At 49.6% G+C, this 26635-nt stretch overlaps 1 protein-coding gene across 1 annotated transcript; it reads left to right on the forward strand.

Moving 5' to 3' along the window:
- Positions 1-1257: 1257 nt before the first annotated feature.
- Positions 1258-21591, forward strand: LOC119923729 (olfactory receptor 14K1-like). The gene is made up of 10 exons (XM_038743009.1): positions 1258-1279; positions 1390-1496; positions 1585-1797; positions 8382-8784; positions 8892-8923; positions 9114-9167; positions 10964-11107; positions 20705-20805; positions 21266-21300; positions 21473-21591. The coding sequence occupies exons 1-10, from the start codon at positions 1258-1260 to the stop codon at positions 21589-21591; spliced, it is 1230 nt and encodes a 409-aa protein (XP_038598937.1).
- Positions 21592-26635: the final 5044 nt, after the last annotated feature.

The following is a 26635-nucleotide window of genomic DNA, read 5'->3' on the forward strand; positions in this document are numbered from 1 at the left end:
GGTTCCACCACTTGTCTACTGTGTGACGTTGGGTAAGTCACTTCACTTCTCTGGGCCTCAGTTACCTCATCTGTAAAATGAGGATTAAGACTGTGAGCCCCATGTGGGACAGGGACTTGTCTGACCCAATTTGCTTGTATCCACTCCAGCGCTTAGCACAGTGCCTGGCACATAATAAACGCTTACCAAACACCACAATGATTATTATTGATATTATTAGTAGTAGTAAGGATGCGGAGGGGTGTTTTTACACAGGCCCAGAACGAGATAATTAAGGACCCTGAGACAGTGAAACCCAGGGAAGCAGCACAGCCCAGTTGATAGAGCATGGACCTGGGAGTCAGAGAACCTGCGTTCTAATTCCTCCTCCACTACTTGTCTGCCATGTGACCTTGGGCAAGTCATTTCTCCTCGTGCCTCAATTACCTAATCTGTAAAATGGGGATTAAGAGTGGACATTCTACGTGGGACAGGGACTGTGTCCAACCTGACTAGCTTGTATGTACTTCCGTGGCTCAGTGGAAAGAGCATGGGCTTTGGAGCCAGAGGTCATGGGTTCGAATCCCGGCTATGCCACATGTCTGCTGTGTGACCTTGGGCAAGTCACTTAACTTCTCGGAGCTTCAGTTCCCTCATGTAAAATGGGGATTAAGACTGTGAGCCCCACGTGGGACAACCTGATCATCTTGTATCCCCCCAGCGTTTAGAACAGTGATTTGCACATAGTAAGTGCTTAACAAATGCCATTGTTATTACTATTATTATTATTATTATTATTATTACTAACACCATGTTCTCTGTACATACTCAATAAATAGAATTGATCGACTTAGTCCTATTCCTTCACCCACAACATCAATGTCTCTAAATTGAAGTCTTTCCTCTTCCTGTGCGGGGAGTCGACATCATTCCCTAGAAATGTTCAGTGGCTCCATGGTGACGGGATTCCTGCTGCTGAGTTTCTCGGAGATGCAGGAGCTGTAGCTGGTCCACGACACCTTGGTCCTCCTGGTCTACCTGGCGGCCCGGACAGGGAATCTCCTCCTCGTCTCCATCACCGCCCTCGACAGGAGCCTCCACACCACCATATGCTTCTTCCTCAAAAACCTGTCCGTTCTCAACCTCTGCTACATCTCCATCACCATCCCCAAATCCATACACAACTCCCTGACCTGCAAGAGATCCATCTCCCTAGTGGGATGTACCACGCAGGTCTGCCTGGTGGTCGTTTTGGCCACTTCAGAGCTGATCGTCATCATGGCGATTTCCTACGACCGCTGTACCACCATCCGAAGCCCTCTGAGATGACATCATCATGAAAATACGGCATATGTAAAGATGGTGGCTGCCTACTGGCTCATTGGACGCTGTTTGGCCTCTCATTTTCAGCTTTGCCCTTCTCACTGAATTTCCTTGGGCCCAACGTCGTCCAACAGTTCTTCAGTGACGTCCCCTCTCTGCTGAAGATCTGCTCGGAAGACCACATTGCCATCGATGTAAGCATGAATGCCGGGGTAGTGTTATCTGTCGTCTGCTTCGTTTCCATCGTCGTTCCATACATCCACATCTTCTGGGCCGCTGAAGATGCTGGCCGCCAAGGGATGGACCAAGGGCTTCTCCACTTGCTTGCCTCACCTAGTCATCATCACTGTCTTTCTCTATATGGCAGCCATTACCTACCTCAAGCTCGTGTCAAACTCCCCCTCGACGATGGATCTACTGGTGTCCATCTTATATATCGTGGTGACACCCACTCTGAATCCCCTCCTCTACAGCCTGAGGAGCCAGGACATAAAGGCCTCTCTGGGGAGAATCCCAAAGGGGAAATTCCTAATCCCTATTCAATGGGACAAAATGTCTGCTTTCTTTCACTGATTTTCCCACCCCTCATCAACTAGCCTACAAATCCAAAGAGAAAATCCAGCGACTGAGCGTTGCTCCCCGCGGTTTCGGGGACAACTTTCGGGTTCTTACCCTCTCCGGGTCTTCGGACGTCTCCGGACGCGGCCCGCGCGTTCACACCAGGAAGAGTCAGCCAGAGGTCCAAAGCTTGGTTGCCGTTTATTTGCTATCAGCGATTACATGGTTAAAAAAGAGAGAGAGAGCGAGAGAGAGAGAGAGAGGGCGCACGCCCCCTCTTGTCTTGTTCGTCTCTTATACCCTCCGTTGCCCAGGGGCAGGGTTTTCTCGGGGAATGGCGTATCGAGGCTTTGCCATGTAGCACATGCCGCCCTCCAGCCACTAGCCTAGCAACAGCTCTGTCCAGTCACGAAGCGTTTGCTCTGGCTCGCCCCCAGCCACCCGTTGCCAACCATCGCTGGCTACGGATATGGCCTTGAGGTTGCCTCCGAGCCTTGCAGGTGCAAGCTTGTTTTTCTTGCCCTGGTCTCTTTATCTCCTGTTGTTGAGTCTGTTTGGCCTTGAGCCGTTGGGTACGGTTTGTTTGCACATACTGCCTGTCTCAGCGCCTTCCCCCGCTCCCTACGACTGAGGATTTGTCAGTGTCTGGCAGGGAGGTTGATAAGATGTGTGTGACTGACAATTCATGGTTTGAGGGGCATGAAGACCTACTAGAATGGGCATGTGGCTGGCAGTCATAAGACTTGAAACGTTTGCCCAGTTCTCCCACTGGCCTGCTGGGTGAACTTGGTCCACCTACTTAACCTCTCTGGGACTTTCTGAAAAGAAGGATTCAGTATGTGTTCTATCCCTTACCCTCCGAGCCCCTTTGGAGCAGGAAATATGTCTCTTCAGATTATTCTGTTCCTACTCCAGCACTTGGCAGTCTTTTGCAAGCAAATTCTTAATAAACTCAATGATTATAAAGTTGGTACAACTAGTAATCATAAAAACAAGTCTTATATGAATTTAAGGTCACTCCGTGGTTATGAAAATCGAAGGATAGCTCAGTGACAAGGGGGAAGGGAGGCAACCATGGAAACTCCTCCTCCCCCTTTTGACTGGTCATATCCTTGCCTTCCAAACATCCATCCATCCATCCATCCATCCATCCATCCATCCATCCATCTATCCATTCTCCCATCCATTGATCCATCCATCCATCCATCCATCCATCCATCCATCCATCCATTCTCCCATCCATCCATCCGTCCATCCATCCATCCATCCATCCATCCATCCATCCATCCATCCATCCATCCATCGTATTTATTGAACACATCCCGGGTTCAAAGCACTGTAGTAAAATCCCAGGGGAGTTGAAAAGAAATAAAAGACATCATTCCTGCTGTCCAAGAGATTATTATCTAACGGGGGTGATAGGCACAGAATAAATTGCATAAAGTAGGAAGGGCAGAAAGGAAAGATGGAAAAGTGGACGAACGCTTGATTAAAGAGTACAGTTTATATAGTCAGTATGAACATAGCTTCAACAGATTAGCGATCAAGACAATTCAGAAGAAGCAGCATGTCTAGTGGGTAAAGCAGGGCCCTGAGACTCAAATGGACATGGGCTCTGATCTCGTTTCCACCACATATCTACTGTGTGAACTTGGGAACGGTCGCTTAACTTCCCCGTGCCTGAGTTTTCTCATCTGTAAAATGGGGATTGAGACTATGAGCCCCACGGGGGACATGGACACTGTCCAATCTGATTAGCTTGTAACTACTCCAGCACTTCGTATAGTGTCTGATATATAGTAAGCATTTCACAAAGACCATAAGAAAAAGTTACAGTCGGCTGATTGACTGACAGATTGAGTGTCTCAGGTTGTGTATTAGACAAAAGTGAAATCAATCACAGTGGCTGAAGAATGTCGTTCAAACAGGAGCTGTTGGGACGCTGGGATGCAGATGCTGCTGTTTCCACGGGAACCCGGAAGGCCAGCACCATCGCTGATGCTGCAGTGACCTGGCCTTGTCTCCCAGAAACCTCAGAAACCGCATGACCAGAGGGTGCTTGGCTTGTCCAGGCCACGAGATCCCTCGTCAGGGTCCCGAGCCATCCTTCAGGGATCCCCCTCGGAGCAGTTCCTGCTTTATCTAGTGGGACGGGGCCCCATCTGGAGAGCTTCTCAGGGTCTGAGGGAGAGCAGGGTGGGATGGAGGGCTCCTCTTTGTTCCTTCCTGGCTCCTCCAGTGAGAGTGACCAGGGTTGAGTGAGTTAGAGGGGCGGGGGGTGGGGGGACGAGGATGAAGATGGAAGAGATGGGGCCAGTCTGAGGCCTAAGCTGGGGTTCAAACCAGGGCTGTGGCCACTAGCGGGGGAGGCGGGCTTGAAGGAGGAGAGGTGTTTTACAGTCAGTGACACCCAACCGCCACCTACCTCTCCTCCTCCCTCCTCAAACTTCGCTACCATGCCAACTACCCACCAGGCTACGGTGCTCCAGCACAGTGTCAGCACTGTGGACAGTCACGTAGGCCTTCAGAGAGTCCCAGAATCCCTCGCAGAGGCTAAATGACAAGCAGGACTGAAAGAGTGTAACCAGCTTTGGACAGCCACTGGCACTGTCAGAAATTCCTCGTTTTAAGAGTTATTCCCAAATGTTGGGAAATTTCAAGTAGTGGGAAAGGTTGTAATCACTGTCCTCAAGAACTTTCCATTCTACTGGGCTAGGTCAACACAATATGATTTACTATCAATCAATCTTGAATAATATTTATTGAGTGCTTACTGGGTGCACTCAGCCCTTGGGAGAGTAATAATAATAATAATCATAGTAATGGTTAAGCTCAATGTCCCAAGCACTGTCCTAAGCACTGGGGTAGATACAGGCTAAGCAGCTTGGATACAGTCCTTGTTCCACATGGGGCTCACAGTCTTAACCCCCATTTTACAGATGAGGTAACCGAGGCTCAGAGAAGTAAAATGACTTGTCCATGGTCATACAGCAGACATGGGGTGCAGCTGGAATTAGAACCCAGGTCCTTCTGACCCCTGACTCCCAAACCCGTTCTCTATCCACTTTATAACACCATAGCAGACACATTCCCTGCCTCTACTGGAAGGAAAAAAAGAATGGAAAGATGAATATGCAATAATTGCATGCCATTTTACAGATGAGGAAACTGAAGCCCACAGAAGTGAAACGACTTGCCCAAGGTCCCTCAGTAGCAAAGGACAGACTCAGGATTAGAACCAAAGTCCTCTGACTCCCACTAAGCTACGCTTAAGAGAGTACAGAAGAACAGAGCTGGTAGATGTGTATGCTTCCCTCAAGGAGCTCACAGTCAAGAAGAGAGCTCCTGGGCCCATGCTTTTTCGACTAAATGAGGATGGAAATGAGTTGAGTCGCACTTGAGTTAGGTGAAGTGGGTTTAGAAGGGTGGGAAATGAATCGTGGAAGCTGGTTGGAGTGGGGAGTGGAATTTGGCAGTGCTCAGAATTCGGAAAGAACTGTGCTCTTTATGATTTTGAACGGATAAGAGAGGGAGGTCCAGGCTAGGATGGAAAAGCTAAAGTGGATGGCTAGTAACAACTAGAAAGTTGCTTTGAGAGCTGAGAAGACGAGTTGAACGATGGAAAGGGAGTAAAGTACAGCCATAGGGCGGAGAGCCTTCAAGCCAATTGTGAGTTTTTGTTGCTAGTGATGTCACAACTTGTCCTGAGAGGAGGTTGAGGAGAGGAGAAGATGTAATTGAGCGATGGTTTAGGAAAGGACTAGATGAATAATGAGATAGGCTTGTGTTTGAGTGTGTAGAAGTGTGAATGCAGATATTGAGCAAATGGAATCGGTTGTATGTATATATGGGTTTTATTATTGTTGTTTATTTTATGGTATTGTTAAGTGCTTATTAAATGCCAGGTAATGTACTAAGCACTGGGGTGGATACAAGCTAATCAGGCTGTACACAGTTTTTGCCCTAAATGGTGCTTTCAGTAATAATTCCGAATTTACAGGTGAGGGAACTGAATCACAGAGAAGGTAAAGTACTGGCCCTGGGTCATATAGCAGACAAGGGGAGGACACAGGATTAATATCCAGCTCCTTCTGTCTACCAGGCTCATTCTCTCTCCACTACATGGATGAATGTATGTATAAAGGCACTTCTTGTTTGACTATAAAACTACTGAAAAAAATTCACAACTGTCTTGTTCGTATCTTTATGTTCTCTGACCTCTGCTATCTGCTATTCATTTTAGTTTTGGTCTCCTCAACCAAATATAATTGTCTTGATATTTTAAGTGCTTACTACGTGCCAAGCAAAGTATTTAGTGCAGGGGGAGATTCAGGACAATCCGGTAGAACATAGTCCATTTCTCATGAGGGATTCACAGACTAAGTAGGAGGGAAAACAGGTATCAAATCCTCATTTTACTATTGAGAAAACTGAGACGTAGAGAAATTAAGTTACTTTCCCATGGCTACACAGCCGACAAGTGGTAGAGTTGGGATTAGAAACCAGGTCTTCTGACCCCCAGGCCTGTGTTCTTCCCAGTAGCACCCTGCTTCTACACAGGTCGAAGTGTGGTGATTCCAATAGAATGGAAGCTCCTTGGTGACAGTGATCATATGTACTATTACCGTGTCCTCTGTAGGTACTCAATAAATAGAACTGATTGACTTATTCCTATTCCTTCACCCCCAACATAAATGTCTCTAAATAGAAGTCTTCCCTCGTCCTGTGCAGTAAGTCGACATCATTCCACAGAAATGTTCAATGTCTCCATGGTAAACTCAAAGATCATTTTGAATTCAATAACTGTCTCGTCTCCAGAGAGAATCACCAGAAAGTGTCCTCTTAATTACTTCACTCAGTCCACCAATAGACTCTAAATTTGGCTCTTCCTGCATCACATGCAGAATGTCAATGCTGCCTCCCAATAATGGCCAACGTTTCCAGAGTGAAGGAATTCCTCCTGGTGGGTTTCTTGGAAATCTGGGAACTGCAACTGTTCAGTCATATTTATTGAGCACTTACTGTGTGCAGAGCACTGTACTAAGCGCTTGGGAAGTACAAGTTGGCAACATATAAAGACAGTCCCTACCCAACAGTGGGGTCAAGGTCTTGAAGGGGGAGACAGAGAACAAAACAAAACATATTGACAAAATAAAATAAATAGAATAAATATGTACAAATAAAATAAATAACTAAATAGAGTAATAAATGCATATAAACATATATACATATATGCAGGTGCTATGGGGAGGGGAAGGAGGTAAGGCGGGGGGAGGGAGGGGGGAGGAAGGGGAGAGGAAGAACGGGGCCCAGTCTGGGAAGGCCTCCTGGAGTACGTGAGCTCTCAGTAGGGCATTGAAGAGAGGAAGAGGGCTAGCTTGGCGGATGTGGGGAGGGAGGGCACTCCAGGCCAGGGGGATGACGTGGGCCGGCGGTAGACGGTGGAACAGGCGAGAACGAGGCACGGTGAGGAGATTAGCGGCAGAAGAGCGGAGGGTGCGGGCTGGGCTGTAGAAGGAGAGAAGGGAGGTGAGGTAGGAGGGGACGAGGTGATGGACAGCCTTGTAGCCGAGGGTGAGGAGTTTCTGCCTGATGCATAGGTTGTTTGGTAGCCACTGGAGATTTTTGAGGAGGGGAGTAACATGACCAGAGCGTTTCTGGACAAAGACAGTCCGGGCAGCAGCGTGAAGTATGGATTGAAGAGGGGAGAGACACGAGGATGGGAGATCGGAGAGAAGGCTGATACAGTAGTCCAGACGGTATAGGATGAGAGCTTGAACGAGCCGGGTAGCGGTTGGGATGGAGAGGAAAGGGCGAATCTTGGCAATGTTGTGGAGGTGAGATCGGCAGGTTTTGGTGACGGCTTGGATGTGAGGGGTGAACGAGAGAGCAGAGTCGAGGATGACACCAAGGTTGCGGGCTTGTGAGACGGGAAGGATGGTAGTGCCGTCAACAGTGATGGGAAAGTCTGGGAGAGGGTAGGGTTTGGGAGGGAAGACAAGGAGTTCAGTCTTGGACTTGTTGAGTTTTAGGTGGCGGGAAGACATCCAGATGGAGATGTCCTGAAGGCAGGAGGAGATGCGAGCCTGGAGGAAGGAAGAGAGAGCAGGGGCAGAGATGAAGATTTGGGTGTCATCAGTGTAGAGATGATAGTTGAAGCCATGTGAGCGAATGAGGTCACCAAGGGAGTGAGTGCAGATCGAGAACAGAAGGGGACCAAGAACTGAACCTTGAGGAACCCCTACAGTAAGGCGATGGGAGGGGGAGGAGGAGCCTGCAAAAGAGACTGAGAATGAACGACCGGAGAGATAAGAGGAGAACCAGGAGAGGACAGACTCTGTGAAGCCAAGGTTGGATAGCGTTTTGAGGTGAAGGGGGTGGTCCACAGTGTCGAAGGCAGCTGAAAGGTCGAAGAGGATTTGCATAGAGTATGAGCCGTTGGAGTTGGCAAGCACGAGGTCATTGGTGACCTTTGAGAGGACAGCTTCCGTGAAATGTAGGGGACAGAATCTGGATTGGAGGGGGTCGAGGAGAGAGTTTTGGAGCTGTTCTATGGCACGCTGCTCCTCGTGGTCTACCTGGTGGCCCTGCGAAGGAATATCCTCATTTTCGCCCTCACCGCCCTCAGCTGGCGCCTCTACACCCCTCTTTACCTGTTTCTCAAGAACCTGACCGTCTCCGACCTCTGCTACATCTCCGTCACTGTCCCCAAGTCTGTCGTCTTCATCCTGACTGATCGTAGATCCATCTCCCTCCTGGGCCGTGTCACCCAGGCCTTCCTCCTGGTCATTTTGGCCACTTCAGAGCTGTTTTTCCTCATGGCGATGTCCTACTACCACTACGCTACCATCTACCACCCTCTGCGTTATGAGCTCATCATGAAAAACACGGTCTGTGGAAAGATGGTGGCCGCCTCCTGGCTAAGCATGGTGCTGCATCGGGTCTTGTATTCAGCCTCGACTTTCTCCCTGAAATTCTGTGGGTCCAATATCGTCAAACAGTTCTTCTGTGATATCCCCTCCCTGCTGAAGATCACCTGCTCAAGGACCACGTCGCCTTCGATGTGAGTCACCGGTGAAGTAGCTTTAGGCTTCGTCTACTTCATCTTCATCATCATCTCCTATCTGCGTTTTTTCCTTGCTGTACTGAGGATGCCAGCCACCAAGGGCCGGGACAAAACCTTCTCCACCTTCCTGCCCCACCTCAGCATCGTCACCGTCTTCCTCTCGACTGGATCCATTGCCTACCTTAAGCCCGTTTCAGACTCCCCCCTGACCCTGGACATGTTGGTGTCCGTGTTCTACACTGTAGTGCCGCCCACCCTGAACCCCTTCATCCACAGTTTGAGGAACCGGGACATGAAGGCTGCCCTGGAGAGAATCCTAAAGGAGGGATTTCTCCTCTGTCCCCTAAGGGACAAAATGTCTGTTTCCTGTTGCTGTCTGTCCCATTTCTCATCAGGATTCTGACCGTGGGGGTACCCATATGAAGAACTGTCCAAACGAAAGTCCAGTGTCTGAGGATTTGTCAATTTCTGGGACAGAGGTTGACAAGACATGTGTGACTGGAAGCCCGGGGTGGGCAGGGATTGCCTCTCTTTATTCTAAATGGTACTTTCCAAGCACTTAGTAGTGCTCTGAACACAGTAAGCACTTACTAAATATTATTGACTGACTGACTGAATGAATGACTGATAAGTGATTGTTTGGGCGGCCTCATGGCTTAGTGGAATAAGCATATGGCTGGGAGTCATGTGATTTGAAAGGTCTGCCTGATTCTGCCACCAGCCTGCTGTATGACCTTGGTCCAGCCACGTAACCTCTTTGGGTCTCTCTGTAAAGTCGGGGTTCAATATGTGCTTTCTCTTTCTCTTACAATCTGAGCCCCTGTGGGTCAGGAAACGTTTCCAATCTGATTAGTTTGTTTCTACTCCACCACTTGGCAGGCTATTGCAAGTAAATACTTAATAAATTCAATAATGCTAATGTTGATACTACTACTGATAATAATGGTAATTCTATGAATTTTAAGATCACTCTTGGTGGTTATGAAAATCAGAAAACCCGAGGGTGACAAGAGAGAAGGGACGCAATCATGGAAACTGTCCCTCACATTTGTCAGCCTGTTTATTTGTTTTGAAGACTGTCTCCCCCTTTCTAGGCTGTGTGTCCGTTGTGGGCAGGGACTGTCTCTGTTGCTGAATTGTACTTTCCAAGCCCTTAGTACAGTGCTCTGCACATAGTGAGTGCTCAATAAATGCGATTGAATAAAATAATGAAGGAATAATCAGGTTGGATATAGCCCTTGTCCAAATGGGTCTCACAGTCTAAGTAAGGAGGGCATAGGACTTAATCCCCATTTTACAGATAAGGAGACTGATGCACAGGAAAAGTGAAGTGACTTGTCCTGGGTCACCCAGCTCACCTCTGGCTAAATCCTGGGAAAGATACAAGATAATCACATTGGACACAGTCCCTGTCCGACATGGAACTCTCAGCCTCTCATAGGGGGTAACTGGGAAATGAAATGAATTGCCGAAGATCACCCAGCAGATGAGCGGTGAAGTCGAGAATAAAATCCAGGTTCTCTGACTCCCAGGCCCGGGCTCTTTTCACAGGCCAAGCTGCTTCTACTCTCCAGACACTAACTGAGTTTGCCAATCTGTCACTCCCTATTTCTGTGTTGAGGGCTCTGATTCTCCGTTGGTTAATCTGAGTAACCAATCGTACTCCCTCAGTGAGGATATGAGGATATATTCTATTTTATATGGTATTTGGTAAACACTTACTTCGAATCAAGTAATGTTCTAAGCACTGGTATAGATACAAAACAATCAGATTGCACACAATCCCTGTCCCATATGAGGTTCACAGTCTACATAGGAGGGAGTGCCCGTATTGCATCTCCATTTTACAACTGAGGAAACTGAGGCCCAGAGAAGTGAAGTGACTTGCCCAAGGTCATCTGGAAAACATTCGGGGGAGCTGGGACTCTCATGCCCAGGTTCTTTCCACTAAATCATGCTGGTGCTGTTGCTGCCATGGGAACATCACAGGCCAGGAGCGTTGCTGCAGTTGGGAATGCCAGGTGCTTATCTCTGCAGGGCTTCAGGAACCATGTGGCCAGAGGATTCTCGCCTCACCTGGCCCCCGAGGTCTCTCCACTGGGGCCCAAGCCGGACCTACAGGGATTCCCCTCGGAGCAGCGACTAGTTTATCTATGGGGACAGGGTCCATCTGTGGAGCAGGTCAGCATCCATGAGAGAGCGGAGAGTGGCTGAGGGCTCCTGGCCGTCCCTTTGTGGCTGACCGAACCCAGGAATCAGAGGAGAAAGAGGAGACCAGCCCAGTCCAAAGGAGGTCAGTGCCTCCCACCAGCCCCAGTTGCCCTGGCTCTGAGAGTGAGTTGGGATGGAGAAATGCACGATGGAACCAGAAGGATGAAGCCAGAGTTGGAGACGCCCGGGACTCCGCTCCCGAGAGGCCCACCCGCCATCACACCGCGCGGCCTTGCTGCTCCCGGAAGGATCCTCTCCTCAGAGCGCCGCCATAGACGCCCGGGACTCCATTCCCGAGAGGCCCGCCCGCCATCACACCGTGCGGCCTTGCTGCTCCCGGAAGGCTCCTCTCCTCAGAGCGCCGCCATTGACGCCCGGGACTCCGTTCCCGAGAGACCCGCCCACCCGCCCGCCAACGCAGCACCCCCACGGACGCCCCCCCTGCTTCCACCCCCCCCCCCCACTTAGGCGACCTTCCTTAAAGTGGCCCTCATTCCCCCCTTCCCGGTCCGGGACTGACTGACTCTCCCCCCGCCCACACGTAAAAAGCCCTCGTTAGCACCATGTTACATTAACGACAACCTCATTCGCACCTCCTCAGCCCTCCCATGCTAGTTGACTGTCCGCTCCTCTCCCCAAGTATCTCTGCTCCCTGACCCCCCTTAACAGACCCACCCTACTCCAGCACTTAATATTTTGTATCTGCTCTCTGTGACATCATCTGCCAATTTTATTATTGCCATAGCATATTGATTGTTTAACTACACCCTGTGATGCCATCACCTACTTATATTATTGCTACTGTTTCATTGCTTCTGCATCTCAATTGTTAACCTTCCACCGTACTGTCACTCGCCCTGCTGACCTCACCATGAACTTTCAGTTCCCTTGCTCCCAACTGCCATTCCCATTCCTCACCTTCCCCTTCCCCTCTCCCACCCAGCTTTTTCCCTCCCTCTCCCCCACCAAGACCACTCCCCCTCACCCCCTACCAAGGATTCCTCGGTACCAGCGCCAGCCCTCCGCTCCTCCCTCCCGGCCCCCTCCCTCCCCTTCTCCCCGCCCCCACCCCATCCCAGTTCTCCTCTCCCATCGCCACCCCCCTTCCCACTCTCCCCGCCCAGGCCCCCGCAAACTCATCCCAATCCAAACCCTCCCCACCCCTCGCACCCTTCCCCCTCCCTCCCCTCCCTCGACAGCTGCTGCCAAGTGTGGCCTCTGGAACCCCCGCTCCGTTTTAAGTAAGATCCCTTTCATCCTGGACCTATTCCTTTCCAGTTCTCTACTCCTCCTCGCCCTTACTGAAACTTGGCTGTCTCCAGACAACACGGTCTCTTCTGCTGCTCTCTGCAGTGCAGGCCTCTTCTTCTCCCATTCCCCCAGACTCACCGGAAAAGGAGGAGGTGTCGGTTTCCTTCTCGCCCCCCAATGTCGCTTTCACACTATCCCTCCTCCCCCTTCCCTTTCCTTCCCTTCCTTTGAAGCCAACATTCTTCGCCTCTACCACCCCCTCCAGATTCTTGTAGCCGTCATCTACCGCCCTCCAGGCCCCACTTCCAACTTCTTTAACGACTTTGACCCCTTCCTCACCTTCCTTCTCTCCTTCTCCATGCCCACTCTGATCCTCGGAGACTTCAATCTCCACATGGATATCCCTAACGACTCCTCTGCCGCCCGCCTTCTATCTCTCCTTGACGCTGCCAACCTCTTCCTCCACCCCACCTCACCCACTCACCAACTTGGTCATACCCTCGACCTCATCATCTCCTACCGCTGCACTGTGTCCACCCTCACCAACTCTGTAATCCCTCTCTCTGATCATAATCTTCTCACCTGCCTCCTCACTCACACTCCTTTCCCCTGTAAATCCGTATTACTCCCTCACAGAGATCTCCGGTCTCTGGACCCCACCCATCTTTCGGAGCGCCTCACACCCCACCTCGCCGCCCTCTCCTCTCTACCCAGTCTTGATGATCAGATTACTGCTCTCAACTCTACCCTTTCTACTCAGCTAGACTCGCTCGCTCCCCTTTCCCTTCGCCGCTCTCGCACCACTAACCCACAGCCCTGGATCACTGCCACTGTCCGCCTCCTTCGCTCTTATGCTCGAGCTGCCGAACGCTGCTGGAGAAAGTCGAAACACCATGCCAACCTCGTTCACTTCAAGTTTATCCTTTCCTGCCTTAACCCAGCCCTCTCCTCTGCCAGACAAAACTATTTCTCCTCCCTTAGTGACACCCATGGCCATCACCCCCACCAGCTCTTCCGTACACTCAACTCCCTTCTCAGGCCCCCGGTTCCTCCCCCTCCTCCTTCCCTCACCCCCAACGATCTGGCCTCCTACTTCATTAACAAAAATAAATCCATCAGGTCCGACCTCCCCAAAGTCTCTTCCCCCCTTTCTCCATCCCCCCGGCTCTCAACACTCTCTGCTACTCTCCCATCCTTCCCAGCAGTGTCCTCAGAGGAGCTCTCCTCCCTCCTCTCAAGTGCTACTCCGGCCACCTGTGCTTCTGACCCCATTCCCTCTCATCTCATGAAATCTCTCGCTCCATCCCTTCTCCCCTCCTTAACTTCCATCTTCAACCACTCACTCTCCACTGGTTCCTTCCCCTCTGCCTTCAAACATGCCCATGTCTCTCCCATCCTAAAAAAAACCCTCTCTTGACCCCACCTCACCTTCTAGTTATCGTCGCATATACCTCCTACCATTCCTTTCCAAACTCCTTGAACGAGTTGTTTACACTCGCTGCCTAGAATTCCTCAATAACAACTCTCTCCTCGACCCCCTCCAGTCTGGCTTCCGTCCCCTACATTGCACGGAAACTGCCCTCTCAAAGGTCACCAATGACCTCCTGCTTGCCAAATCCAACGGCTCCTACTCTGTCCTAATCCTCCTCGACCTCTCAGCTGCCTTTGACACTGTGGACCACCCCCTTCTTCTCAACACGCTATCTGACCTTGGCTTCACAGACTCCGTCCTCTCCTGGTTCTCCTCTTACCTCTCCGGTCGTTCTTTCTCAGTCTCTTTTGCAGGCTTCTCCTCCCTCTCCCATCCTCTTACCGTGGGGGTTCCCCAAGGTTCAGTGCTTGGTCCCTTTCTGTTCTCGATCTACACGCACTCCCTTGGTGACCTCATTCGCTCCCACTGCTTCAACTATCATCTCTACGCTGATGACACCCAGATCTACATCTCTGCCCCTGCTCTCTCCCCCTCTCTACAGGCTCGCATCTCCTCCTGCCTCCAGGACATCTCCATCTGGATGTCCGCCCGCCACCTAAAGCTGAACAAGTCGAAGACTGAACTCCTTGTCTTCCCTCCCAAACCTTGCCCTCTCCCTGACTTTCCCATCTCTGTTGACGGCACTACCATCCTTCCCGTCTCACAAGCCCGCAACCTTGGTGTCATCCTCGACTCCGCTCTCTCATTCACCCCTCACATCCAAGCCGTCACCAAAACCTGCCGGTCTCAGCTCCACAACATTGCCAAGATCCGCCCTTTCCTCTCCATCCACACTGCTACCCTGCTATTCAAACTCTCATCCTATCCCTTCTGGACTACTGCATCAGCCTTCTCTCTGATCTCCCATCCTCTTGTCTCTCCCCACTTCAATCCATACTTCATGCTGCTGCCCGGATTATCTTTGTCCAGAAGCGCTCTGGGCATATTACTCCCCTCCTCAAAAATCTCCAGTGGCTACCAATCAATCTGCGCATCAGGCAGAAACTCCTCACCCTGGGCTTCAAGTCTCTCCATCACGTCGCCCCCTCCTACCTCACCTCCCTTCTCTCCTTCTCCTGCCCAGCCCGCACCCTCCGCTCCTCCACCGCTAATCTCCTCACCGTACCTCGCTCTCGCCTGTCCCGCCATCGACCCCCGGCCCACGTCATCCCCCGGGCCTGAAATGCCCTCCCTCTGCCCATCCGCCAAGCTAGCTCTCTTCCTCCCTTCAAGGCCCTACTGAGAGCTCACCTCCTCCAGGAGGCCTTCCCAGACTGAGCCCCTTCCTTCCTCTCCCCCTCGTCCCCCTCTCCATCTCCCCATCTTACCTCCCTCCCTTCCCCACAGCACCTGTATATATGTATATATGTTTGTACATATTTTTTTACTCTATTTATTTATTTATTTTACTTGTACATATCTGTTCTATTTATTTTATTTTGTTAATATGTTTGGTTTTGTTCTCTGTCTCCCCCTTTTGTACTGTGAGCCCACTGTTGGGTAGGGACTGTCTCTATATGTTGCCAATTTGTACTTCCCAAGCGCTTACTACAGTGCTCTGCACATAGTAAGCGCTCAATAAATACGATTGATGATGATGATGATGATGATGATGAGACATTCTGGGGTGATCCTCACACTCAGGGAACATGTTATAGTTCATTCATTCATTCAGTCGTATTTACTGAGCGATTACTGTATGCAGAGAACTGTACGAAGCATTTGGAAAGCACAGTTCAGCAACAAATAGAGACAATCCCTGTCCACAACGTGCTTACAGTCTAGAAGCGGAGAGAGACTACTTCAGACCAAGAACGTACCCAGACAGAGAAGGCTTATAGGAAAGGGAATGGCTTGCCAGGAAGAACAAATAATAAATGCTTTCGGTACATATTAAGCATTTTCTGTGTGTCAAGCACTTTAATGAGCTCTGGGTTAGACACAAGTTAATTAGGTTGGACACAGTCCCTGTCCATCATGGGTTGCACACTCTTATCCCCACTTTACAGATGAGGTAACCCCGACACAGGAAAGTGAAGTGACTTACCCAAGATCACACAACAGACTTGGGAGGGATCTGGGATTAGAACCCACATCCTTCTGACTCCCACGCCTGTGCTCTAACCACCAATGGCCCCACAACCGACACAGCTCTCCTCCCTCCAGCAGCCCACCCCGGCTACTATGGCAACCACTTGCCAGGCTTTGATGCGACAACCATCGGCACGATGCTGCAGTCACTTGGGGTGTCAGTGTTTCCTGTATATCAAAAACGCTTTCAGCGGGAACGTGATTTTCAGGGATAAGAGAGTGTGACTGACTCTGGGAAAAACCCGGGTACGATAATCAATTCTTCTGAAGGGAAGTTCTCCTGCAAATTAATGTCTTAACGTGACAGAAGAGTTTGTGTACGCCAATGTAGCTTAGAGCTAGGCCATTGAGAGATACTATCACTAGGGTAACCCATAATGGAAAGGTCTAACCGGAAGCACCAAAGTTGATTTTGATTCAATCGTATTTATTGAGAGCTTACTGTGTGCAGAGCACTGTACTTAGCTCTTGGGAAGTACAAGTGGGCAACATATAGAGACGGTCCCTATGCAACAACGGGCTCACAGTCTAGAAGGGGGAGACAGACAACAAAACATGTGGATAGGTGTCAAGTCACCAGAATAAATAAAAATAAAGCTAGATGGACATCATTAACAAACTAAATAGAATAGTAAATATGTACAGGTAAAATAAATAAAGTAAAAAATCTTTACAAACATATATACAGGTACTGTGGGGAGAGGAAGGAGGTAGGGCAGGGGGGATGGGGAGGAGGAGAGGAAAAAGGGTGCTCAGTGTGGGAAGGTTTCCTGGAGGAAGTGAGTTCTTAGTAGGGCTTTGAAGGGAAGAAAAGAGCCAGCTTGGCGGATGTGCGGAGGTAGGGAATTCCAGGCCAGAGGTAGGACGTGGGCTGGGGGTCAACGGCGGGACAGGCAAGAACAATGGACAGTGAGTAGGTTAGCGGCGGCAGAGGAGCAGAGGGTGCGGGCTGGACTGAAGAAGGAGAGAGGGAGGTGAGGTAGCAGGGGGTGAGGTGATGGAGAGCTTTGAAGCCGAGAGTGAGGAGTTTTTGCTTGATGCGTAAGTTGGAAGCCACTGGGGATTTTTACATGGTAAGTAAGTGTGCTGGATGTGTCACACAATTCACACCTCCTATGATTGATTTACGTGTGCTGGACGGCAGCGGCATGGGAAAGAGTCAAAAGCAGATGAAGAAATGATCAAAGTTTGCATCAAAGACAATGGCAGAGACTCAGGTTTTCACTGCGTGAGAGGAAGCAATGGTAAACCATTTCTTTATGTTTACCAAGAAAACTCTATGGATACACATACCAGAATGACTACTGGTAGTTTATCTATAAAGCCTTCTTGGTAAACATATGGCAGTGGTTTATCATTGACTTCTACCTGAGTCTCCGCCCTCGACGCTCTCCCGTACCGTTGCTGCCCAGCGCTGGTGAGTTTTTACATGAAGCTGATTGCCTTACACTCTCTAGCCACTGGCCAAGCTAGGGATTGAATGGGTAGGACTCTGCTTGACTCTCCCGTCTGAAGCAGAGACTGGTAGAGTACTGGAAACTCTCCAGGTCCGATCCTGAGAGGGGCTGAACAGCACTATCCTCAGATGTAATCTCCTCCCTCCTCTCAAGTGTTACTCTATCCACCTGTGCTTTAGGCCCCATTCCCTATCATCTTATGAAATCTCTCGACCCTTCCCTCCTCCCCTCCTTGACTTCCATCCTCAACCACTCACTCTCCATTGGTTCCTCCCCCTCTGCCTTCAAACCTCCCCACGTCTCCTCCATCTTATAAAAACCCTCTCTTGACCCCACCTCCCCTTCTAATTAACGCCCTATCTCCCACCTACCCTTCCTTTCCAAACTCCTAGAACGAGTCGCCTACACCCGCTGCCTCAAATTCCTCAACGCCAACTCTCTCTTTTACCCCCTCCAAGCTTCCGTCCCCTACAATCCACCGAAACTGCCCTCTCAAGGTTCACCAATGACCTCCTTCTTGCCAGATCCAACGGCTCCTACTCTATCCTAATACTCCTCGACTTCTCAGCTGCCTTCGACACTGTGGACCACCCCTTCTCCTCAACACACTATCCAACCTTGGCTTCACAGACTCCGTCCTCTCCTGGTTCTCCTCTTATCTCTCCGGCCGTTCATTCTCAGTCTCCTTTGCGGGCTCCTCCTCCCCCTTCTCTCCCCCTACCATTGGGGTTCCTCAAGGGTTAGTTCTTGGTCCCCTTCTGTTCTCTATCAACACTCACTCCCTTGGTGAATTCATTCGCTCCCATGGCTTCAACTATCACCGCTACGCTGATGACACCCAGATCTACATCTCTGCACCTGTTCTCTCTCCGTCCCTTCAGGCCCGTGTCACCTCCTGCCTTCAGAACATCTCCATCTGGATGTCTGCCCGCAATATAAAATTCAAAGACTGAACTCCTTATCTTCCCTCCCAAACCCTGTCCTCTCAATGACTTTCCCATCACAGTAGACGGCGCTACCATCCTTCCCATCTCACAAGCCCGCAAACTTGGTGTCATCCTCGACTCTGCTCTCTCGTTCACCCCTCACATCCAATCCGTAATCAAAGCCTGCCGGTCTCACCTCCGCAACATCACCAAGATCCGCCCTTTCCTCTCCAGCCAAACCGCTACCCTGCTCGTTCAATCTCTCATGCTATCCCGACTGGATTACTGCGTCAGCCTCCTCTCTGATCTCCCATCCTCCTGTCTCTTCCCACTTCAGTCTGTACTTCACGCTGCTGCCCGGGTCATCTTTGTGCAGAAACGCTCTGGATATGTTACTCCCCTCCTCAAAAATCTACAGTGACTGCCTGTCAACCTACGAATCAGGCAAAAACTCCTCACTCTCGGCTTCAAGGCTCTCCATCACCTAGCCCCCTTCTATCTCACCACCCTCTCTCCTTCTATAGCCCAGCTCACACCCTCCACTCTCGCTTTCACCCAACACATCCAATCCATCACCAAACCCTGTCGGTTTCTTCTTTCATTCATTCACTCAATAGTATTTATTGAGCGCTTATTGTGTGCAGAGTACTGTACTAAGCGCTTGGGAAGTACAAGTTGGCAACATATAGAGACGGTCCCTACCCAACAGCGGGGTCACCTCTACAACATCGCCATGATCCGCTCTTTCCTCCCCATCCAAACCACTACCTTGCTGGTTCAATCTCTCATTTTATCCCAACTAGATTACTGCAGCTTCCTCTATGATCACCCATCCTCCTGTCTCTCCCCACTTCGGTCTATACTTCACTCTGCTGCCCGGATCACCTTTGTGCAGAAACGCTCTGGCATGTTACTCCCCTCCTCAAAAATCTACAGTGGCTGCCTGTCAACCTACGAATCAGGCAAAAACTCCTCACTCTCGGCTTCAAGGCTCTCCATCACCTCATCCCCTTCTACCACACCTCCCCTCTCTCCTTCTACAGCCCAGCCCTCACCTTCCGCTCCTCTGACGCTAACCTCCTTCCTGTGCCTCGTTCTCACCCGTCCCACCGTTGACCCCCGGCCGACGTCCTCCTCCTGGCCTGGAATGCCCTCCCTCCATATATCCACCAAGCTAGCTCTCTTCCTCCCTTCAAAGCCCTACTGAGAGCTCACCTCCTCCAGGATGCCTTTTCAGATTGAGCCCACTTTTTCCTCTCCTCCTCTCCATCCCCTCACCCTACCTCCTTCCCCTCCCCACAGCACTTGTATATATCTGTACAGATTTATTATTCTATTTATTTTACTTGTACATATTTACTATTCTATTTATTTTGCTAATGATGTGCATATAGATTTAATTGTATTTGTTCGGGCGATTTTTACACCTGTCTACATGTTTTGTTTTGTTGTCTGTCTCCCCCTTCTAGGCTGCGAACCCGTTGTTGGATAGGGATCATTTCTATATGTTGCCGACTTGTACTTCCCAAGTGCTCAGTACAGTGCTCTGCACACATTAAGCGCTCAATAAATACGATTGAATGATTGAATGAATATTAGTTTGAGTATAAAATCACTTCTAGACTGTAACATCATCGTAGTCAAGGAATGTACCTACCAACACCTTTACGTTGGACTCTCCCAAGCATTTAGTACAGTGCTCTACACACAGTGACTGATCAATAAATACATTGATTGACTTACGACATTTCACAGCAGTACATCTCTTTATACTCTCTGGTGGTCTACTATCTGCACTTAATTTTAATTCATGTCTCCCAAAATATAATAATACTTGTGGCTCTTTTTAAATGCTGATTATACACCAAGAACAATAGTATGTACAGGGGTAGATGCACAGTAATCAGGTAGGACATGGTCTCGATCCCACATGGGGATCACAGTCTTGGTAGTCGGGAGAAACAGGCCTTGAATTTCCATTTTATAGATGAGGAATCTTAGGCTGAGAGAAGTTAAGTATGCTACCTAAGGTCACACAGCAGGCAAGTGGTAGAGCCAGAATTAGAACCCAAGTCCTCCGACTTCAAGGGCTGTGCCCTTTCCACTACACTATGCCCACCGAAAAGACTGTGAGCTTGGAATTCCTTGACAGCAAGAATCATTTGTTGTAAGACTATTGAACTCTGTAGGTGCTCAGTATGTAAAAAATGATAGATTTACTCCTGCGGAATTAATGTTGATTCCTTTAACGATGCCATCAAGGCCTACAAATTGAAGTCTTCCTTCTTCCTGTGCAGAGAGTCGAAACCATCACCCAGAAATGTCCAACAACTCCAGGGTGAGGGAATTCCTCCTTCTGGGTTTCTTGGAGGTATGGGAGCTGCAGCTAGTCCACGCCGCACTGTTCCTACTGGTCTTCCTGGTGACCCTGGAGGGGAATCTCAACGTCATCGCCGTCGCCACCCTCGACCGGCGCCTTCACACCCCCATGTACTTCTTCCTCAGGAACTTGTCCCTCATCGACCTCTGCCTCATCTCCGTCACCGTCCCCAAATCCATCACCATCTCCTTGATTAACTGCCGATCCATCTCCTTCTTGAGCTGTGCCACTCAGCTCTTCCTGGTGGTTCTGTTTCCTGGCTCGGAGCTTTTCGTCCTCACAGCAATGTCCTACGACCGCTACGCCGCCATCTGTCTCCCCCTGCGCTACGAGGTACTCATGAAACTAGGGACTTGTGGGAAGATGGTGGCCGCCTCCTGGCTCAGTGGAGGGCTGCTCGGGGTCTTGTTTTCAGCTTCGACCTTCTCCTTGTCCTTCTGCGGGTCCAACGTTGTCCAGAATTTCTTCTGTGACGTCCCCTCTCTGCTGAAGATCACCTGCTCTGAAGACCACTCCGCCATCGACGTGAGTGTGACCTTTGGCTAACCATAGGTGCTATATGCTCCATTTCGATTGTCACCTCATACGTGCGCATCTTCCAGGGCATTCTGAGGATGCCGGCCACCAAGGGCCGGGCCAAAGCCTTCTCCACCTGCCTGCCTCACCTCGTCGTCGTCACTGTCTTCCTCTCCACAGGCGTGTTTGGCTATCTCAAGCCGCCCTCACACTCTTCCTCGATTTTCGACCTGCTGATGTCAGTGTCCTTCACCGTCATGCCCCCGGCCCTGAACCTTCTCATTTACAGCTTGAGGAATAGGGACTTGAAAGCTGCCCTGCGGACAGTCTTAAAAAGGAAATTCCCCCAGACACCTCTATAAGTGGAAATGTGTGCTTCCTTGACCTGATATTCAATCCATCAGTCAAGCAATCATATTTACTACGGGAGCGAAGCGTGCTGTCTGGGTTGTAGTAGGAGAGTAGTGAGGTGAGGTAGGAGGAGCAAGTTATTGAGTGCTTTAAAGCCAGTGGTGGGGAGTTTCCGTTTGATGCAGAGTTGCATGGGCAAACGCTGGAGGTTCTCGAGGAGTGGGGAAACATGGACTGAAAGGTTTTTTCATAGAAAAACCATCCGCGCAGTAGAGTGAACTATGGACTGGGGTGGGGAGAGACAGGAGACATAGGAGGTCAGCAAAGAGGCTGATAAAGTATCAAGGTGGGATAAAATAAGGGATTGGTCCCCTTCTGTTCTCTATCTACACTCACTCCCTTGGTGAACTCATTCACTCCCACTGCTTCAACTATCATCTCTACGCTGATGACACCCAAATCTACATTTCTGCCCCTGCTCTCTCTCCCTCCCTTCAGGCTCGTGCCTCCTCCTGCCTTCAAGACATCCCCATCTGGATGTCTGCCCGCCATCTAAAACTCACTATGTTCAAGACTGAACTCCTTATCTTCCCTCCCAAACCCTGCCCTCTCCCTGACTTTCCCATCCCTGTTGACGGCACTACCATCCTTCCCGTCTCACAAGCCCGCAACCTTGGTGTCATCCTCGACTCTGCTCTCTCGTTCACCCCTCACATCCAATTCGTCACCAAAACCTGCCGGTGTCACCTCCGCAACATCGCCAAGATCCGCCGTTTCCTCTCCATCCAAACCGCTACCTTGCGGGTTCAATCTCTCATCCTATCCAGACTGGATTAGTGCATCAGCCTCCTCTCTGATCTCCCATCCTCCTGTCTCTCTGCACTTCAAGCTATACTTCACGCTACTGCCCGGATCATCTAAGTGACGAAATGCTCTGGGCATGTTACTCCTCTCCTCAAAAATCTCCAGTGCCTACCAATCAACCTACACATCAAGCAAAAGCTCCTTACTCTCGGCTTCAAGGCTCTCCATCACCTCGTCCCCTCCTACCTCACCTCCCTTATTTCCTTCTGCAACCAAGCCCGCACCCATCGCTCCTCTGCCGCTAACCTCCTCACTGTGCCTCGTTCTCATCTGTCCCACCGTCGACCCCGGGCCCACATCCTCCCCCTGGCCTGGAATGCCCTCCCTTCACACGTCCGCCAAGCTAGCTCTCTTCCTCCCTTCAAATATCTACTGATAGCTCACCTCCTCCAGGAGGCCTTCCCAGACTGAACCCCCTCCTTCCTCTCCCCCTCCACCCCTTCCCCATCCCCGCCGTCTTACCTCGTTCCCCTCCCCACAGCACCTGTATAGATGTTTGTACAGATTTATTGCTCTATTTATTTTACTTGTACATATTTACTATTCTATTTATTTTATTTTGTTAATATGTTTTTTTTTTGTTGTCTGTCTCCCCCTTCTAGACTGTGAGCGCGTTCTTAGGTAGGGACCGTCTCTATATGTTGCCAACTTGTACTTCCCAAGCGCTTAGTACAGTGCTCTGCACACAGTAAGTGCTCAATAAATACGATTGAATGAATGAATGAATGAATGAATGAATGATTGGATTTAACGTGGTAGCAGTTCGGATGGAATGGAAAGGGTAGATTTTAGCAATGTTGTGAAGGTGGAACCGACAAGATTTAGTGATAGATTGAATTTGTGGGTTGAATGAGAGAGATGAGTCTAGAATAATGCCAGGTTATGGGCTTGTGAGACAGGAAGAATGGTGGATCATCTACGGTGATGGGAAAATCAAGGGGAGGACAGGGTTTGGAGGTGAAGATAAAGAAAATGTTTGGTAGGCAGGTTTCTTGCCCACGAGAAGCTTACAGTCTAGAGTGGAGTGATCAGGCGACTGGCAGCCATGACACTTGAGTTCATTCATTCATTCATTAAATCGTATTTATTGAGCACTTACTGTGTGCAGAGCACTGTACTAAGCGCTTAGGAAATAGAAGTTGGCAACATATAGGGGCAATCCCTACCCAACAGCGGGCTCTAATGCCAACCCTGCCACTGACCAGCTGGGTGACTTTGGGTGACCAAGTGGACCTTTCTGGATCTCTCTGTAACTTCAGGATTTGACACATGCTTTCTCTTTCTCTTATATTCTGAGCCTCTTACAGCCAAGGACTTTGTCTAAGCTGATCGTTTTGTTTCTACTCAGCACTTGTTGCACCCTTTTGCATGAATACTGTTAATAAAGACTATACTGATAATGTTGATAATTATGATTATGATAATTGATTATGATTATGATCAGGAGCTCAACTACGCCCTGCAGAGCCTTGTTACAGTATATTTAGAGGGATCCTGTAATTGCTTACCAGGGTATCTTCCATTTGCGTTATTGTATTTGTTAAGCGCTTTCTTTGTGCCAGGCACTTCACTAAGCACTGGGGTGGATATAAGCAAATCGGGTTGGACACAGTCCCCTATCCCACGTGGGGCTCACAGTCTCAATCCCCATTTTACAGATGAGGTAAATGAGGCTCAGAGAAGTGAAGGGACTTGACCAAGGTCACACAGCAGACTAGTAACAGAGCCGGGATTAGAATCTGGATAGATGGACCACAGTGACTCCCTGCATTGCTTTGATTTTTCACTGCACAGCCTGACCCCGATCTAATACCCAAGGCATTTCAGCCTCCCAACTGTACCAGGTCTGAGTGATTCTACCCAGTCGGCTGACCAAATATTCAATTTAGGTAGTCTTCTAGACTGCTAGTTTGCTATGGTCAGGGAACATGCTGATTTTGTTTTATGTACCCTCCCATGATGTTAGTAGAGGGCTCTATACATAGTAAATGCTCAATAAATACTTTTGACTGAGGAGGAGGAGGAGGATAAAAACAGTTTAGGAGTCGGTCAATCTTGTTTACTGAGTGCTTACGGTATGCAAAGCACTATATTAAGCATTTGGAAGAGTACAGTATAACAATATAACAGACACATTCTCTGCCCACAATGATCTTACATTCTGGAGTGGGAGAAAGGCATTAAAATGAATTAATACATTATGGATATGGACATTAGTGATGTGGGGCTGGGAGGGGGATGAATAAAGAGAGCAAGTCAGGGTGACGCAGCAGAGAGTGGAAGAAAAGGAAAAGAGGACTTAGTCAGGGTAGGCCCCTTGGAGATGTCTTTCAGTAAAGCTTTTAAAGGTGGAGATTAAGGTGCAAGCTTAGGGTAGGTACGACCATTGGAAGAAGGGAGTAAAAGATGGATACAGATTCTAACCAACTGCTCAGAGACATCTCCTCCCATCTAACCATCGATCTATTCATACATTCATTCATCCATCCAGTAGTCCATCACTGCAAATTATTGAGCACATCATGTGGGCCAAGTGCGGTAGCCAGCTTTTTGAAGACATCATGACCTGCTCCACCCAGAAGACCAAGGGGGGATGGAGTTCAGGGCCCCTCAGACCCATGCTGCCCCAGTGAGAGTGATGTTGGTGGAGTGGGGGTGGAGGGACAGGGAGGGACAAGGAGGTGGATGGAAGAGTCGGAGCCAGTCTGGGGAGATGCTTACACTCGGGACCTATGTTGGGGTTCGCATCCCCCTACCGGTCAGTGGTCTTGCAGGAAGGGGGCGTTGTCCAATTCAGTGACCCCAACCATCACAAGCTCCTCCATCCTGATTGGCTTGTATCCACCCCATTGCTTAGTACACTGCCTGGGAGCTTAACAAATACCATTATTATTATTATTATCCACTGCCCAACCGCAGCAACCAGGCAGCCACCTACCAGGTTTTGGCACTGTGGCACAACCTTGGCAGTTAGGATGTACTTACAGTCTACCCAGGCGCTCTGACAGTGCTCTGCACCCAGTAAACGCTCAATAAATTGGTTGAATGAATGACTCCTAGGTCCAAGCTCTTTCCACTAGATGAAAATACTTCCATTCACAAGTCACACCACTGATAGCACGTTCACTTTCGGAAAGGGAAAGTAGCAAGTCGGATAGATAAACTTTATTCAGAAGAAGACATCGTTACTAAGGAATTCAACACAAGGAGGGAATTTTTCCACATCACATGAGATTAATAGATTTTGGAAAGCTTCAGTGGTCTGTGAAGGAAAAAATAATTTTGTTTATTATGAAGGTTAAATGAATTACCCAAGAGAAGCACCGTGAACAAGTGGTTAGAACTTAGGCCTGGGAATCAGAAGGACCTGGGTGATGATCCCGGTTCTGCCACATGTCTACTGTGGGACCTTGGACAAGTCACTTCCCTTCTCTGTGGCTTCAGTTCCCTCTTTTGTAAAATGGGGATGAAAACTGAACACCTTGTGGGATATAAATTGGGTCCAAACTGTTAGCTTGTATGGACCCCGGAGTAATGCCCTGTGAGGCGGGATTGTCCGTCACATACTGATCTTATCAGTTTCCCCTCCGGACTCTGAGAAAGCCACTTTTCGTCCAGAAAAGACAACTGTTCATATGCACCCCTCTGTCTTAGTGAGGTGAGTAATGGAAATATCAACACAAGACAGTTTTTTTCCAGAGAAAAGGGTGGGGGAAGCTCCTCTTAAGGACTCTCCCTAGGGCAGCTTTCAGGTCTCGGTTACTTAGGTTGCAGATGAGGGGATTAGGGCGGTGGGGGCACCATGACGTAGAACTCAGACACCAGCAGTCCACCGTCGAGGAGGAGTCTTAGAGTGGCTTCAGATGGGCGGTGACGGCTGTCAAAATTACCATGATAACAGTGGCTGGGTGGGACAGACAGGTGGAGAAGGTTTTGGTCCGGCCCTCGGTGGCCGGCATCCTCGGCAAGACCAGGAATATGCGCATGTACAAGATGACGATAGAGACGAAGCAGACGATGACTAACGCTACCCCGACGGTCACGATCACGTCGATGGCGATGTGGTCCTCAGAGCAGGTGATCTTCAGCAGGGAGGGGACGTCACAGAAAAACTGCTGGACGATGTTGGACCCGCAGAAGGACTGGGAAAAGGTCGAAGCTGAAAATAGAACCCCAAACAGCCTTCCGCAG

The sequence above is a fragment of the Tachyglossus aculeatus genome, unplaced genomic scaffold (assembly GCF_015852505.1).
Source record: "Tachyglossus aculeatus isolate mTacAcu1 unplaced genomic scaffold, mTacAcu1.pri scaffold_230_arrow_ctg1, whole genome shotgun sequence".
Taxonomy (NCBI): Eukaryota; Metazoa; Chordata; class Mammalia; order Monotremata; family Tachyglossidae; genus Tachyglossus; species Tachyglossus aculeatus.